The 17,012-nt window shown below is 39.1% G+C and overlaps 1 protein-coding gene across 2 annotated transcripts in view; it reads left to right on the top strand.

Moving 5' to 3' along the window:
• Positions 1 to 17,012, top strand: part of adam12b (ADAM metallopeptidase domain 12b) — a 90,917-nt gene that overhangs the window by 48,945 nt on the left and 24,960 nt on the right. For both annotated transcript variants that reach the window (XM_028007798.1, XM_028007799.1), the window contains exons 7-11: positions 653 to 718; positions 1,505 to 1,576; positions 1,931 to 2,100; positions 2,320 to 2,404; positions 4,392 to 4,540. In XM_028007798.1, the coding sequence (XP_027863599.1) occupies positions 653 to 718; positions 1,505 to 1,576; positions 1,931 to 2,100; positions 2,320 to 2,404; positions 4,392 to 4,540 (542 nt within the window). The remainder of the gene's footprint in view (positions 1 to 652; positions 719 to 1,504; positions 1,577 to 1,930; positions 2,101 to 2,319; positions 2,405 to 4,391; positions 4,541 to 17,012) is intronic.

Raw genomic sequence — 17,012 nt, 5'->3', positions numbered from 1 at the left:
CAAATGCAGAACAAGTCAGACCTGCTGAGGAACGCCAACCGTCCCACAGATTTTGCGCTTTATCTAACTCGGCAAAATTTTTGCCCTTGTCTTTACATTAATATGTGTCTACAGCCACAAAAGAACTGAGTCATCAATACAGGAATGTATTCTGAGCTCCTTGGGAATAAATGTATTTCTTTCAAACGAAAATTTAAGAACCTTTTTTTTAGTTTAGAAATAAACCAGTTCACATTTATGGAAAGTAAGAAGAAAAACATTAAGCTATTGTTCCATGAATGGAACGAAAATTGAATTTGAATTGAATTTCATTCAATTTTTCATACAAAAATTGAATGAAAGAAATATAAAGCATGTTATCGCCTTTGAAATTAAAGATGCAGCTCAAATCTGTATCATTTTTAACAATTATTCAAATTCACCTATGTAGACTCACCCCAATAACTAGCTTCATGTTCCCCTTACAGACAGAAGACAGATATCAGTCCTCTCACGACAAGAAAGCCAAAAACTGTATTTCCATTATTCATACAGAAACAGCTTTTCAGATGCTGCAGGCTTTGAGAAATCCAAGGTGTAGCCTGCAAGCCAAACTTTCAAATTGCAGTGCTTTTCTAACTTTTAGCATTCCTCTTTCATTGTTCTTCCTCAGCATAAAAGGAATGCTCAGAAGACGACCAAATACGTGGAGCTGATTATCGTCGCAGACAACAGAAAGGTAATGTGCCTACTCTTCTCTGCCTGACACCATTCAGCCACAATGCTTTGAAAACCCAGCATGCCCTCATGCTATAAACATAAAGAAGCACAGTAAGCTGCTGTAGATGTAGAGCAGGTTTCTCTCTGGAAGCTGCTAAATGTAGTGAGTGTGCAACAACCCACTGTGGTCCTATGGCAGCAGATATTTTTTTATTGCCAGCAGGAACGTCTGTTTTCAGTTCCTCAGCAGGGCAGACAGGAAACAGGACAAGGATATAGGAGAGTACCCCGTAAGCGAGGACGAGCTCATTGTGATGGCTTCCTCCTCTTATCTCTCTGCTGATGCCATTGACTTGAATGGAAAGAAAGGGAATTGCAAAAAATGTTAGGGATTTAACGTGCTGCTCAGATTTGAAGTGCAGGTGGATCCACGGCAGGGTGGAAACAGACGGTGGGACTTTTCTCCAGTTTGCATCCAAAGCTTTAATGCTGTGTTACGTCTGCCAGTAGACCTGCTCCCTGCAGTCGCGCCGTTCGTCTCTGTAATGCTGGGGGATTTTTCTAGATCCAGATGGTCACAGCTTGATAACATACTTAACACACAGAGTAAAAAAAACACAAACTTGGAATATTTAAATATTTTAAGCAGCCATTAATGTGAAATCCTGCATTTGCGTGTGTGCTGTGGTATTTCATAGTTTTTAGATCATAAAATGATGACCTCCATTATGTTATCACGAAGCACCGGCTTCTTGCAAATGTAAATTTGTCCCATGGCTAACATGCTGTCTTTTTTTTTTTTCAGTTCCAGAAACAGGGGAGAGACTTGGAGAAAGTCAAACAGCGGCTTGCAGAGATAGCCAATTATGTGGACAAGGTAAAACATGTTCTCCCCCCCTTTGTGGGTGAGGAATAAATCACTTTTTTTAAAATAGAAATTTTGTTGGCAGCAGAGATTAATGAGAAGGGACGGCGTGATATATTAATTTCTAGTTAAAGCAGCTGCCTACGACCTGAGCCAGAGCTGCGTATCTATTGCTAGACCACGCAGTAGGCAGATGGATTTATTTTAGGGAAGCACTGATATAGAAATGGAAAAGACATACTCTGATTGTGTAAAAAAAGTGTAGTTTTATGATTTACATAATACGCAACTGAAGGCAAACACAAATTATTGGGTTTAGGACATTGAAAACTTAAATATGACTTTATTTTGCGCCGTCCTCCTCAGTTTTACAGGGCGCTCAACATCAGGGTGGCTTTGGTGGGTCTGGAGGTATGGAGTGACTCCGATAAATGTCCCATCACTCAAGATCCCTTCACCACCTTACACGAGTTCCTAGACTGGAGGAAGGTGAAGCTTCTGCCCCAGAAGCCTCACGACAATGCTCAGCTCATAAGGTAACCCTAACATGAAAAGTGGAAAAAAATGTTAATTCTCAGTCAATAATCAAAGCCTTCTAAGAATGAAAAACTGTCCAAAAAAGGTGAGAATTAGACAAATGCAGTGAGTAGAGATTACAAGAAAATCTGGCTCTTTAAGCACATTAGGGCTGTGTAAACACCATCTGTTCTGCAAAAGACTAAAACACACTTCTCTACCTCTATGTTACTTTGCAGCGGCGTTTACTTCCAGGGCACCACTATCGGCATGGCGCCCATTATGAGCATGTGCACAGTGGAGCAGTCTGGAGGCATTGTCATGGTGAGTATAAAGCACCATCCCTTGACCCCAACTTTTTCCTGCAAGGTCTGTATTAGAGGAGGTTTTGTCCAGATTCAGCAGCCTAACACGATCCAGCTGTGATTTACACGAGCCGAGGTGTTTGTCGTTTGCTACAGAGACGCTTAAGGGTCCTGAAGGACGTCATGTTTAATAACAGAATGATGTGTGTGCTGGCTTACAGCTTTGACATTATTGCACCCTCACATACATAAAGAATAAGCACTAATTTCCAACTCCTTCAGTCGGGCTGTGAGATAGCAAGGCAACAGCCTCCCGGAACGAGTTGGATTTTGTGTCGAAGCAGCGGACAAGCGTCTGGATGTCGATCTCACGGAGCACTTTGGCAAATTAAAGCCGGTGGCTTTTGAACACAACTGCATTTACATTTTTATGAGAACTGATGAATTGTTTATTTTGCCTCTTTCGCAGAGCACACGTTGGAATCAAAATGGATTCGTATACGCAACTGTGCATCACCTCTACCAGAGTGTCACTACACAATGTATATTTGCTACTAGGTGTTGAGACCGGTGCCAAATCATAAAGTGGTTATCAGCCCAATGCCATTATGACTAAGACGAGATGTGTACACCCCATCAATGAATGGGATTTCTGCTGGCTGGATGAGGATTTTCCAGATGTTTGTCTTCCCCCCATTACTTGCATACAGCAGATGGTCTGTATTGGGATTAAAAGGCCAAATAAGCAGTAGGAGGGCAGGGAGGAAATGATCTATTTCTCAAGCCATACTGCACCATGTGTTCTGCCCCAGATCTTGTATGTATTTTTTTCCCCCCCAAGAGAATAGAAATCATGTCAGAAATATGGTTAGGCCATCCACCATCACTAAAGAACCGGATTCCTGCTTTATAGTGATCAATGGCTTTCTGCCATTTCACTCATCTGAATGTTATTAGTTCTCAGACCAGTCTCATGCAACTTAGAGGAACACCACACTGACGAACATGGCAAAGGCTGCAGAGAGTTTTCCCATCCTTCCTGTTTGGAGGCGGGGTGCAGCTCCCACGACGCTGCTCTTTAATCAGAGCAGGAAGTGGCTCAGCTTGGCCTCAGCGTTTGACTGATGACTGTGCTTACAAAGGAAGCATGTGATTTTGTCATGTAAGTCCCAGAGAACCACAATACAGTAAGATATACAGTGGTGGGTTGGTGGTCTCTCCCCACCCCACTCCCATTGTGGTTTTGCAGATTAACTTTTTAATCTGCAAAACCATGCAATACATACTGCATTTATCCAAAGGAGACACTCTGTACTGATTTTCAGAACGTCACCATGAAAGAAATTTCATTTTACGACTGGCTCATTTTTGAAAAAGTGAAGCTCAAATACAGACCTATCGCAATAAAAAAAAGAAAAGTGGAATAGCCTTTTAAAGTTGTGGCAGTTCCATCCAACAAATACCTGGAGACATATTTGACACCTCAGTCCAGAAGAGGGCAGTCGTAGGTACGGCTAAGGTACTGTGAAGAACCCTCGCCCAGAGGAATGAAGGATAAGAGAGTATCCTGACTGACTGACTGACCGACTGACCGACTCCGTCCATCCCTCTTTTAGGAAGAAGGATGTTTAAATAATCACTGCAGCACAAAACATATACACTATGCAGTGTTCATTTCCTGTCTATTCCCGACCTCGGTCTGTAAAACTGTCCAGATGAAGTTTCTTTTCCAGTTTGGTCGTTATCCATCTGTCTTTCTTATCTGCAGAGTCATGCAGAGGTTTTTGTAGCTGCCTCTACTGGACGTCAGACTGATTGGCTCTGCAGTGATAATGGACTGGTAGATCAAATATAGCTTCCATGAAAAGCAGAAAACTGAAAGGAGAGAGTAGAATTGTATATTTCTTAAAATGGCTGTTGTTTGCATGACAATTTCACTGTTTTTTTTTCGTCATGTCTTTCAGCTTGGCTAAATTAAGACACATTGGGTTGCTTTCTTCTCCCAGGATCACTCGGAGAACCCGCTGGGTGCAGCCGTGACTTTGGCACATGAGCTGGGACACAACTTCGGCATGAACCACGACACCCCGGAGCGTGGCTGTGGTTGTAGGATGACCGTCGACCGTGGAGGCTGCATCATGACGCCCTCCACAGGGTAAGGCTTTTCACCTATAACTTGTGTTCCTAAGAGGCGAAAAGACAAAAGTGGAAGGTGGTGTCAGTGAAATTGAAGATACGTTAAAAGCCAAATTAACAAAACTGTTTGGACTCGTCTTACAGGCAATTTACAGACATGAAACGGTCTTCAGATAATAAAGTAGGTATTGGGCTATCAGACGGAAAAGGGATTGAATACATTTCATTTTGAATTTTTATGAAAACTATTACTTTCCTTTCTATTCCATTGTGTGTATGATCACACAGTGTTCCAATAACATTTTATTTTTGTGGTTGAAATGCAAGAAAATCAGAACATTTGCTTGTGAAAGTATTTGAATACATTTATAAGACACGGTATGAGTTATAAACACCAGCTATTCAAAAATATGAGGAAAAAGCTTTTGTTTTGTTTGGTCGCTCTTTACACATAATGACCACAACATAGAACAATAGGTTAAATTTGCAAGATCCCTAATGAAACTTGCTTTCAGGACAAAATTGCTGGCTCTTGCTGTAACTGCTGTGCTACTAGTCTTTGGAAAATTAATTTTGTTTAATAGCTGTTCACTACTATTTGACAGCTTTAAAAATATCTAAAATATCACACGAGACCAAACAATGTCTTGCGAAGAGAAATGTCTGCATAACTTCATACTGGTGTCCTATGCTGTATTGCAACAGATAAAAAAAAAAAAAACTTGAGTAGCTGCTGATTTTGCGTCACATTCTTTGAACAAATTCATATTGTTTCTGTGCTGATGTATGAAAGAATTCTTCAGAACACACAGAGCAAAAAACACATGGTTTGGAACTAGAATAAAATAGCTTCTGTGGCATTCTACGCCCGTTGTCTGGGTCTCTAAGATAACAGGGCTGCTGCAAGCGATGGACTGTGTGACTGCTCGTAAACGGCTAGCAGATAACACGAACCCGCAGCAGAGAAAGCAGATTTCACCCTTGGTCTGATGCCAGTAATGTTTGCCTTGTTGGTGGGTCCTGCAAGGCACAGATGCAGGCAATCAGAAGGATTTCCACAACACAGGGAACATTAAGCTAAAACTGAAAGGCACGGTTACTGGTATTATTTAAACCTCAGCCTACATGTGTCCCACACATTAATCATGTCACTGGGGGATTAAATCGTTCTCACATTTCATGCGCAGCTGTGGATTTGTATAATTTGGGAACACATAGGGGAAAATATTTCCAGACTTTACACTTTCTTGCCCGTCTTGAAGCCTTCCATTAGTTCCAACTAAACTGCATTTTATTTTAACTCAAAGTGAAGCCTTAGACTTTGCCCACAATTCTGAACTACAGATATAATCATAAGGGCCATCGTCTATTGTGAAAATAAACAATAGGAAACACCTGATAGGGTTGCTTAGACACAACGTAATGAAAGGAAATGTTTCATTAAAGCGGCTTAATTGAGGGGGTAGAAGACAATAAAGAAAAGGATAAAGTGATTTTTACACCATGTAGATTTAGTGGTGTTTTTGCTCCCTTGAGGGACAGATTACCCAAAGTGAGAACACAGTAACTCGTTGAAAAAAAATAATTAAAAAATCTAAATGTAAATACTGTGGATGTTCCTGCTTTTTGACGCTCAGCTTACTTTATCTGCTCTGGTTTTACCCCACCTATGCACTTTATTGTTAACATTTCGTGTGGATTAATCAGGGCTGGACACAGACATTTGTACATGGATGCTAGTCATTTTACATTTTATTATTTTGCTATTTTTTTTATTTTTTATGATTTCATTGCCAAAAACAATCTGCAGGGTTCAGGATGCTTACATTTCCAACTACCTTTGTGATATGTTATACTAAGGCTGGACAATAAAACAATAACAATGCATCTTGCGATGGACCTGTAATCAATATCAGTAATACATCTGTTAAAATATTCAGTACATAGAATATTCACTGAACGCCGATACAGAACTGCACACCATTCTGGGGAAAGTGGGCAGACATTATCTTGCTCAACCTCCTGGCCAGCTAAGCAAGGTGGGTGGCATGAAGTAACTCACGCACTCTTTGACTTCCTAGCAACAACCTGTTGAGTAAGGTTTCGCCTCATAACTGCTTAAAAATTAACAACAGAAGTGTGGAGAAAAAACTGAATAAAACTGGAAAGGTCACACCAACAGTGTGGCAGTATTTTAAATATTTAAAATAAAGAACCAATCAATAATTATCAGTATCGACTGATATGAAATGTTTATGTTATACTCACTTTGATAGATTGTGGTATATTTCAGTATTTCGAATTACTGGAGTTGTTTTCGCTTAGTTATTTTTTTTTGGTCAGAGGTCATATTTTGTCATATCTCATATGAGTCAAGATGACCAAACAGGGACCAGAATCATAACCAATCAGTTGATTTCTTTTGTTCTTGTTGTTTCTCTTTTAAAAAGTGAATTCCATTTGAACTTATAAAAATAAAATAAAATAGTTTTCTTTAATGATAATTTAAAAAGTAAACATACAAAGGAAAATAATAAGGGCAAAGTAACAGGAAAAACCAGTGAAAAACAATGAGGATCAATGAGCTTATATATGTAAAGAGAGTGGAGCCAACAAATCAATCAATCAAATTTTATTTGTATAGCACATTTCATCAGCAAGGCATTTCAAAGTGCTTTACATCATGTAAAGCAATTTGAAATGACTTGCTGCTGAAATGTGCTATACAAATAAAATTTGATTGATTGATTGATTGATCATTACAAACACAGAAACAAAATACAATATAGAATCAACAATCAAAACACAGCATAAAGTCAAGTTCCATCAATAAATTTGTAATTGATTACATTTCAAATACAATTCTAAACAGGTGGGTTTTTAGTCGAGATTTAAAATAAGTCAGTGTTTCAGCTGTTTTACAGTTTTCTGGAAGTTTGTTCCAAATTTGTGGTGCATGGATGCTGAAAGCTGTTTCTCCTCATTTGGTCAACCAGAAGGACTAATCAGTGGCAAATAGAAACAGCAGAGGAAGAATGCGGGCAGAGAGGAATCAGGAGATAGATGACAGCTGTGAAGGAGAGCGGCAGAGGGGAGGTGAAATGATAAATACAGAGAGCTGAACCGGGAATAGAGGAGTTATAAATCAGGGGGAAAGAATAACACTAATCATAGCGAATAAAATTCAGAAGCACAAAGAACAGAGCTAATAAATGAACAAACTAAGACACAGGATTTAACTAACGTGGCAAGATCTGAGAAAGTTGATAAACAGCAAAAAAATTATCAACACAGAAACCCGAATGAAACCAAATTAGGATATTATCACTGGAAATTAACATTTAAATGGTCTGCTCTATACTGGCTTGGAAAAATATAACAATTTTACCTTAACTGCTCAGAACCAAACAGTACCATCATGACATTTGTGTATAAGATGGTGGCAAAATGTAACAGTTTGTTAAAAATTAAGAACACCCTAATATCTCTTGATATATAAATTTACATAAAACCCTAAAATGTAATGTTAATGTTTAAGGTGTTAATTTATAATTTACAACTCTAAAAGTTGTTTTTGGAAAAATCAACAAAAATATTGAAGAAACCGCTGATTGACAAATTTATATTTGTCGGCCCAAGGGGGGAAAAAGGCTGTCAAAAACATCTTGTTTTTCGCAGCCATGGCAACGGTCCTTTTTGTTATCTTTTTTTTTAAATAGAGGCACATTTATTTTAACAAAAGCTTCAGAGAGTTGGAGGAAAATGTTGAACACCAGCATCACTCATTTTAGTGCAGGGCCAACGCAAACAATGCAACGCACAAAGAGCAGAAAAATGACAGTCCTATCTTAATTGGAAACAATGAATTGTGCTGGTATTGAATTCTTTGTAACATAAAAGGTTAATAAGGTTCAGGGCATTTTTTTTTCTGCTGGTTTTGCATCATTATCAAGAGCTTAGATATGATAACACCCGAAAGAGATGATTAGTGAACTTTTATTCTCATAGTCACTCCACAGTTTCTTAATAAAAGAGTCTAAATAAATCAATGTGCCATGATGCTCTGACATTTTGCAAGCAATTTTGTCTTGCTACACTGACACAGAACATCAATATTTCTCCATTTATCTAATACCATTCTAATTGTATGTTCAATATTTGTTCATTTCAGTCTGCAGGATATCAGGATTTTATTGAGTTTTGGTATTGCTCAGCTGCATACCAGGGAGGGAAACAAAATGAGAATTTTATTATTATGTTTATGCGCATATAAACCCGCGCAATGTTATGCATTTCGGTGCAGTTATTATTATTGATTCTGTCTGTCGATTCAAACTAAAGCTATTTTTTGCAGCTCCAGTTATCCATATTTTTTGCAGTAAACAACAGTTTGGGATTTTATTATTATTATTACTTCTTTCTTACTGTATGTAAGAAATCTCTCTAGATTTCTTACTGTATGCAAGATGTACACTCTCAGATTTAAGTACAGTGCCTTACATACAGTAATCTAGAGAGATTTCTTACATACAGTAAGAAATCGACACCTAAGAGTGGTGCCGATAGCAACTTATAAAATATTCATATTGACATAGCCGCAATGTCAAGATGCTTGTGTCTATACAAATAAATACATCCAAACTCCTTTACATGAGACATAGAAATTTCTGATTTATGGTCTTAAAAAAGGACTGATACAAGTCATATCAAGAACAAAATATAGAAGGGAATCACGATTCCTTATCATCTTACTCTGCTGTTAAACTCCACTTTAGATTTAAGTTACTTCAGCCATTGCATTTTCTAGATGTTTGACATTTCACTGTATTTTAGTCGTCTCTGGAAATAAAATACACATTCCAGTGCAAATGTGTAACTCTGGAAGTAAAGTAGTAAAGTAGGACAGTGATGAAATGCTGCACAAAACTAGGTCTGATCAGGTTTATTGTGGTAACCAGGCCAGTAATCAATATCCAATTATCCTGGTTGTATGAGATAATAGTGATCATGTAAGCATGCGCATAAACAGCAGGTGAAACAAAGGTAGCTGTTTGATGAGAGTTACCTGCCTATTTTTTTTAGCAGCAGACTTCCATCCATCTATTTTCTATACCAGTTCAGTTCTCGCCGAGTACGGGGGAGGCAACTGATCCCTGTTTCCAGTTGTCAATGTAAACCTTGGAAATATAATCACAGGTCAACACAGAGACAAAACAGGTCAAACTACAAGCATGCACATGCACACACCCAAAGGCGATTTAGAGAGGCTAGCATGCATGTTTTTTGATTGTGAGAGGAAATTCACTGATGCACAGGGAGAACATGCAAACCCCACACAGAAATGTGCAAGATTGAATTTAAACACAGGACTTTCTTGCTCAAGGTAACCATGCTAACAACTATTCTACCTTGCTGTCCGCTCTCAGATTTGTTTGCTTTTTTTGTCAGACTTAAAAGTTTTCAAATCATCTATCAGACGAAAATAACAAGTATGTAGCCCGCAGTTCTGTAGCGATTTATTAAGTCCAAGGACTCCAAAGTGCTTTATGCCACAATCAATCATACATATATTTACATACTGATGGTGGTAAGCTACATTGTAGCCACAGCTGCCTTGGGGGGAAGACTGACAAAGGTGAAGCTGCCATGCAATTCACACCATGGGGCTCCTCTGACTGGCAGGTGAACAACGACATAACAACAGTGACTGAAATGGAGGAAGAAGGAGTTTGAAACAGCACCCTACTGGTTACAAGGCAAATCCTTAACTCCTGATCCAGTATTGCCCATTAAAAATGCAGAAATACAAATAAAACAACTGACTTCCTTTACTAAGGGACAAACTACCCAAACTATCCTGGTCTTGTGTGAAAAAATATAATTCATTAAGGTGTGTGGGTTCAGACTGTGTTATGGTCTGGATCGTTTTAGTTTTGCAGGTTGATGGAGTTTATAGTCTGTACTGGTACTTTTTCCCCCTGAACTGCCTCAAAAATAAAGTTTTGGGACTTGACAGGTTCAAGCTTGACTTAGCTGACTATCTCCGAAATTGAATTTCTAGAGTCATCAACCCTAATTTTCAGTTTCCTGTTGACACAAAAAAAACCAAAAAAAAAAACAATCATTTTCAATCCAATCTAGAACTCATTCCCTCCATCACAAATAGCAATTCTTTCATTTTTTCCATTTCTTTTTAATGTATTTATTTGATATTGGCAGCCCCCTTTGACCCACCCTCTTTTGTCCAGATGTCTTCAGAATGTTAAACAAGTAGTTGTGAAGCATCGTAGCTCATTCGACGGCGTGTGTGTGTTTTGGAGACGCAGAGCTTAGACTTGCTAATGGAGTGGAGGACAGACTGCATCTAAATGACGTGATTATCAGTGACACTGCCAGCTGCAATCAGGGCCTGAGCGCACTGAGAGAGTTCCGCAGAGAGGTGCTTTGTGCCTCGGTAGACAGGCGGAGCGTGGAAGCCGTGGTTTCATTTGTCTTTTTTTCTCCTCCTGTGGTAACGCGGGAGGAGAAACACAAAGAGGGGTGACAGTGGTACCGGGAGAAAAACAGTAGAACGCCATCAGCTGTGGAGGAATAGTTTCTTGTTCATCTGGAGAACGGTGACAGGTGTGCGAGACAAAGACTGGTCTTGGGAGATTTTATTGAACAACAGGTGGAAACTTTTGCATTGTTTGCAAGGAATGGTATACAAACATATTTTGAAGTGAGAACTGGAGTTTAAAACTTGCCTCGCAGGAAAGCACAGAACCTTTCCTTGTCTCTTTCTGTATCCGAGTAGAATCGCGAAAAACAGCAGGGAGCAGCAGTTTATCAATACATTTTTATAGCCACAAACTCCAGCTTTTTTTTTTACTTTGATTTTATATGAGAGATGATGTCTTTTATTAACATGGACAGGGAAGCTGTTCAGAGTTGATTACAAATATGAATACAGGTAGATACAAAGCAATCCCAATAGGAGGCCTGTTAGAGATTTGAGTTTAGACCATCATAAAAACCTTTACCTTGCAGCCAAAGCTCCATAGAATGGTTCAGATTGGAAAACTATTTTGTGGCACAGAAATTCTACATTCAGTTTTTGGGGGATTTATCCATTTTCAAAGAGGAAAAGGTAAAACGTTAAGTCTGTAGATGAGCAAAACTGGGAAGGACGTACCCTTGAAGACTTGCACCTGTAATGACGCTGCAAACATAACAAATCCATACACAGTTGTTTGTGCAAAAAAATAAATAAATATTTTACCATTTTCCTTACACCTCACAACATGCGCTGTGTTGTGTTGGCCTGTCCTAAAAATTCCCAAAAAGTGCAATAACATTTCTGGCTGTAAGAGACAGGCTTCAAAACTACATCACTATTTTCATTTCTGCTATCAAAAACAAAAGAGTTAGCGAAGTATTAGAGGTCTGCAGAAAATTTAACTTGTGTTCTGTTTTGATTTTTTTCCCTGATGTTTAATCACTACAAGCTTCTGGCAGAGTTGCAGGCTGACATTTGCTAAAAGGTCAGACGTCTCAGCTGCTTAGCATGGACTAAAAGCATGTCAGTCTGCGGTGAGTCTTGGAGAACAATAGAGATAGTCTGATGTCAGTTTGAGGGACTGCAAAGAGCGGAGCTTTTTATAGCCCTTGTGTACTCGGTGCCTTGCCTCATTCACAATGCGGCTCCCCTCTTTATCCAAACTACTATTTTTCCCTATCTTCTCAATCCGCTTGTATTAAGCTTCTAAATGATACTGACGGGAAATCCATGACAAGATGCCTGGTCTCTCTGTCTCTATTGTACATTTTACGATTGGGTTCTAAGTCACTAAGAAGAGAAGGCCTCTTTTAGTTTATTTTCACTTAATTGGTTTGGTTTGGAACTTTAGCAGTTTGTTTTATTATAATTTCACTGCCTGAAAACTGTCAAGACATAAGTTGCAGCAGTTTCCAAGAACAAAAAGGCTGCAGCTAAGATAGTTGACGTGAAATGTTGCCAGATCAGTCAATCAGCAAGAACTCAGCATAATATTTATGTGTGAGCCAGCCTTCCTAGATCTTGTTTTGTCTTGCTAACTTGATAAAAACTTGGAACTTTTAAGACAGAATGCCAATATAGTTTTGTGTTTTTATACAAACATGTGCTGTTAGTTCTTCAAAGTTGACCATGTTTATTAATGTGACTGAGAGCAGGAATAAATTAATATGAATAAATAATGAATTTGATTAAATTATTTAATTAAAGATTAAATCTTTCACCGTTAATATAATTATTTTTTTTTTTCAATTATACACAAGGGCACAGATGTACAAAGCTGTCAGCAGGTTTTAAACATTTGTGCATGCAGCTAATTCTGAAACTAGACACGAGGGAATTTCTTTTTCAGAACTACCTTATCACTGATGCAATTTGTCTATATTTAAATGGCACATTACAGATGCATTAAATGAAAAACCAGCTTATTTTACTGTATAGTGATGGAAATCACTGCCAGAGCAAATAACACCTCTTGAAAACCTCTTGAAAAACAAACCTGTTTTGTGTTATGCAGATTGCACCGAATCAAATTTGGGATTTAAAGAGACGGGGGTAATTTGGCGCAATAGAAGAATACGGCACAGTTGCACAGCTGGCATCTGGGAATGCCACAATGCACATCAAAGGCCTGTAATAAATTGTTAGTGGAAATAAAAAAAGGGTTTAATCAGACACCATTGTTTGTCTTTTATTCTATAAAATTACATTTGTGACATATTTGTATAGACGGCATATCATAAATTTATAATCTGATCTTTTCAACTCGAGTCAATGTGTTTCATCTCTGAATGAACCAGTTAAATAAATGTATAATTAATAACCACTTATAGTTTTACACAAATGTCATAAATGCCCTTTTTAACGTCAGTCCTCACTATATGTAACAGCCATTTTAGAAATTGTATCATTTTTAATGCCTAAATGTCAGTTTTTGCAGTTAAATATTTTCAATCCTACACAGAAATGGCCCATTTTTAGTACATGGTTAAATCTTTATTATCATTTCCTTTTTTATATGTGTCCTGAAATCATGTAAACCTTGTGGATATGTTTAAAAGAATGTATTTAAAGGACTCTGGTATTTTAAGTTCTTCATTAGATGATGTATATAGATCATTTCCTTTCTTCTCTAAAATCGTAGCTCCACTAAGCTTTTTGTTAGTGAGGTGGCACCACATCTTTTCCTCTCTGTGGAGCACAAATTTATGAGGCCATACATCACTGATGAGATAAACATCTTTATTTGTGGGTGTTGTTCCTAATAAAAGTGACTTATTTGCCTTTCAAACAGATGCGACAGGCAGAGTGGGTCTGACTAATTAGATTTTGTGTAACTGTTGAGCTTAGTCAAATTAGTTCCACCTCAGCAAACCATACCTGGAGAGGGAGCAGAGCTCTAGACCCAATATCATCCTGGGAATCCTACACCCTCTGCTCAGCTAATTTCCTGGACAGCCGGGCAGCCATGTAGCAGCAGCTGTGATAACACACACTGATTATTGTGCTTCTTGTACTTTGAAATCTGCGCATCTCTGGAGTTGTCTCTGGAAAAGATTCACAGAAAAGTCATATGAGAATTCTTTTTTATTATTTGTTTTAATTTTTTTTTTTTTTTTTTTGCTTTGAACTCTTTGTTTCGATTCAAATGTGTTTTCCTGCTGACCATTACTAACATTCAGCCAATGGAAGAAAAGCTCACCACAAAACTTGAGGACGCTTTCTCACATGGGTTCGGACAAGGTTTTTCAGCTGTGTATCAGTTTATCTTGGTGAAAAGACAAATTGTAGCCAGCAATATGGGTAATACAGAGATCATCACGGCATCTCTTTGCCTGAAACAGGCAGGCTGAGGCCGCATCTGTTACCAGGACTGTGAGAGCAGCTGTTACCTGGAGGAACGTAGGCCTTAGATTAGAGATGCAGCTCAATCACCAAACCTTTGCTAGAACAAAATCACTGCCTTGCTGCAGACGTCCACTCAAGTTATATGTTGAGTTTCATCGTGGCTGAGATATAATCTGCTTTGAATGATTAAGGATACACAGTTACAGTTGGTAGTTACCATGTAGTCACCATGAACATGCATGCCACATTAATTTGGGGTAGTCACATTTACATGTACATGCTCAGTTACTTATATCTATTCTTGCACCACCACAGCACCCAAGAATACAAGCTTTAAGAGGATAACCTTAAGAAGCCGTGATGAAACATGCTTTTGCTTTACACTATGCTGAAAATAGGTGCATAGTCTTAAAACAAAAAGGGGGGGGGGCTACACCTCAAGACACATGCTGCCTGCTGCTTTTGCCCGAAGCAGTGTTGTTTTATACATATTGATTTTAAACCCATCAAATTCATGTCCATGTTAATGCTCCAAATGTTTTCTTTTTGATTCTACAATGTCCAAAAGAAAGCAGATCTGTTCGGCAGAAGCTACAATCATCCCCTTTTGGACCGTGAAAGCATGTTTGCTGGAAACGCACCGTGTTTACCTTCCATGGACAATCCACCTTCCCCTCCTGATATGTACCTGATTTTTTTTTTCTTATCAGCAGTAGTTCATGTTATCGACAGTGGCCTCACTCTGCTCCCTACGGTGGTTTAATCTGCATGGTCTGTTTCCGATGTTATGCATGGGTCTCTAAGCTGAGGACCATAACACACTCTTTGTGTGAGTGTCTGTTGCGGTGGTTTAAAGTTGGATTATGTGACTGGACACGTTTGGACAGGGACAGGTTGGATTGGCTTCTGGTCAGCGGGAAGATGAAAGCGGTCAACATTTAGAGATGGACAATCTGCGTAAAGTTGGGGCTCTGCTTTAACCCAAGAGTGGCTGTCAGAAGAAGATATTTTTGTGTCGTGTGTGCTCTTTGAAAATCTGTTTGCCTTTGGAAAAAGGATTTCTTTCCCATTGAATGCTCCCACCATTATCTCTAGCAGCCTCAGGAGAAGCCTGATTATAATCCACTAACAACAGTGAAATATCCATGCAGTTGCTGCAACCAAATCCCCCTTAGGCAAAGGGAAAAAACATCAAACATCTCCCCCCCTCACCCATCTCTGTCCACCATCAAGCTCAACAAACATATTTTGTGTGGTGCAGAAATTTCACAAATCTCTCCTGCCAACCCTCAGGCTTTCGAGTCTCAACACCCGAATACGCTTGAAGACCATAGTGCAGTGGTCCCCAACCACCGGTCCGCGGACCAATTGGTACTGGGCCGCGCAAGAAATAATGAACTACTTCCGGATCTTTTATTTTGAAAATCCTAACCCGGATTTTACCGGTTATGTCTTGCGTGTCAAAATTGAGCCAACTTGCAGCAGAATGAGTAACAAAACAACATCGGAGTACAGTGAACCCTCGCTATTTCCCGGTTCACCTTTCACGGTCTCGCTGCTTCACGGATTTGCATCGTGCATTGTGTTCTGCATTCTGATTGGCTAAACAGTCTCTCCGCTTCTTCTCTACCTGTGTGTCAACAACGTTGCGGTTTAATATGTACACATACGTAAAACAGCTTGCCAGATTTAACATAATCGATGGTGGCATGTCGGTTTATAAGAATCTTTTTGCCCAGAAGAAAAAAGAGTGACAACAACTACCGATAACTATGTTCTTCTCTCGAAAAACCACACCTGCACCGCGGGCTTTAGAAGAAGAAAAAAAACCCCGCTACAGAGCAGAGTCAGGATGCAGCGGCTCAGTCAGAAGAGCAGTGAAATACATGTGAGTCACTATTTGTCCTACTGTACTTTGTTTTGTTTTTTTCATAATCATTTTTTATTTTCTTCCCTTCTAATCCAATAACTCAGGTCACGGTGGGGTGGCGCTGATCTCCGCAAAACGGGGATCCGCTTTCAGTTCATATTAAAATTATTATTTTACAGTACAGTAGTTATTTGTAAAAAAAAAAAAAAAAATTGTTTATACAGTACTTTTTATTTGTTAAACAAATGTTTGGGCCTGTAAAGAGGTTTTGTTCTTTGGTTTCAATGTATTATGGAGTATTTTATTGTATCATAATTGTAAAAAAATAAAGGTTCCTACTTCGCGGATTTCACCTATCACGGGTTCTCTTTGGAACGTAACCCCCGCGAAAAGCGAGGGGGTTAGCCGCCCCCCCCTCCCCGGTCCGCAGCAAAATTGCGAAGGGCTGACCGGTCCGCGCGACTAAAAAGGAAAAAGGTTGGGGACCACTGCCTTAGTGCATCGCCTCATAAGTACATGTGTGAGATTTTTCTGTCTGAACTTGAACTTTGCAAGCCTCCGAATGTCACATTTCCTTCCTGCCAGTCCCCTCTGCTTGCCATCTTTTTCAGCCACCTCACATTCTCAACATTATGTGCATGTTGAATGAAAATAGGGGAGTCCCAATTAAGATTTTTCCTTCCTGATAGCAATCTTATTTTAAGATTACAATATAGACTCCCAGTCTGCTGCCACCTT

This window comes from Xiphophorus couchianus, chromosome 22 (assembly GCF_001444195.1).
Source record: "Xiphophorus couchianus chromosome 22, X_couchianus-1.0, whole genome shotgun sequence".
NCBI classification, from domain to species: domain Eukaryota; kingdom Metazoa; phylum Chordata; class Actinopteri; order Cyprinodontiformes; family Poeciliidae; genus Xiphophorus; species Xiphophorus couchianus.
The sequence above is the reverse complement of the archived record's forward strand: the minus strand, read 5'-3'. Positions and strand labels throughout refer to the sequence as shown.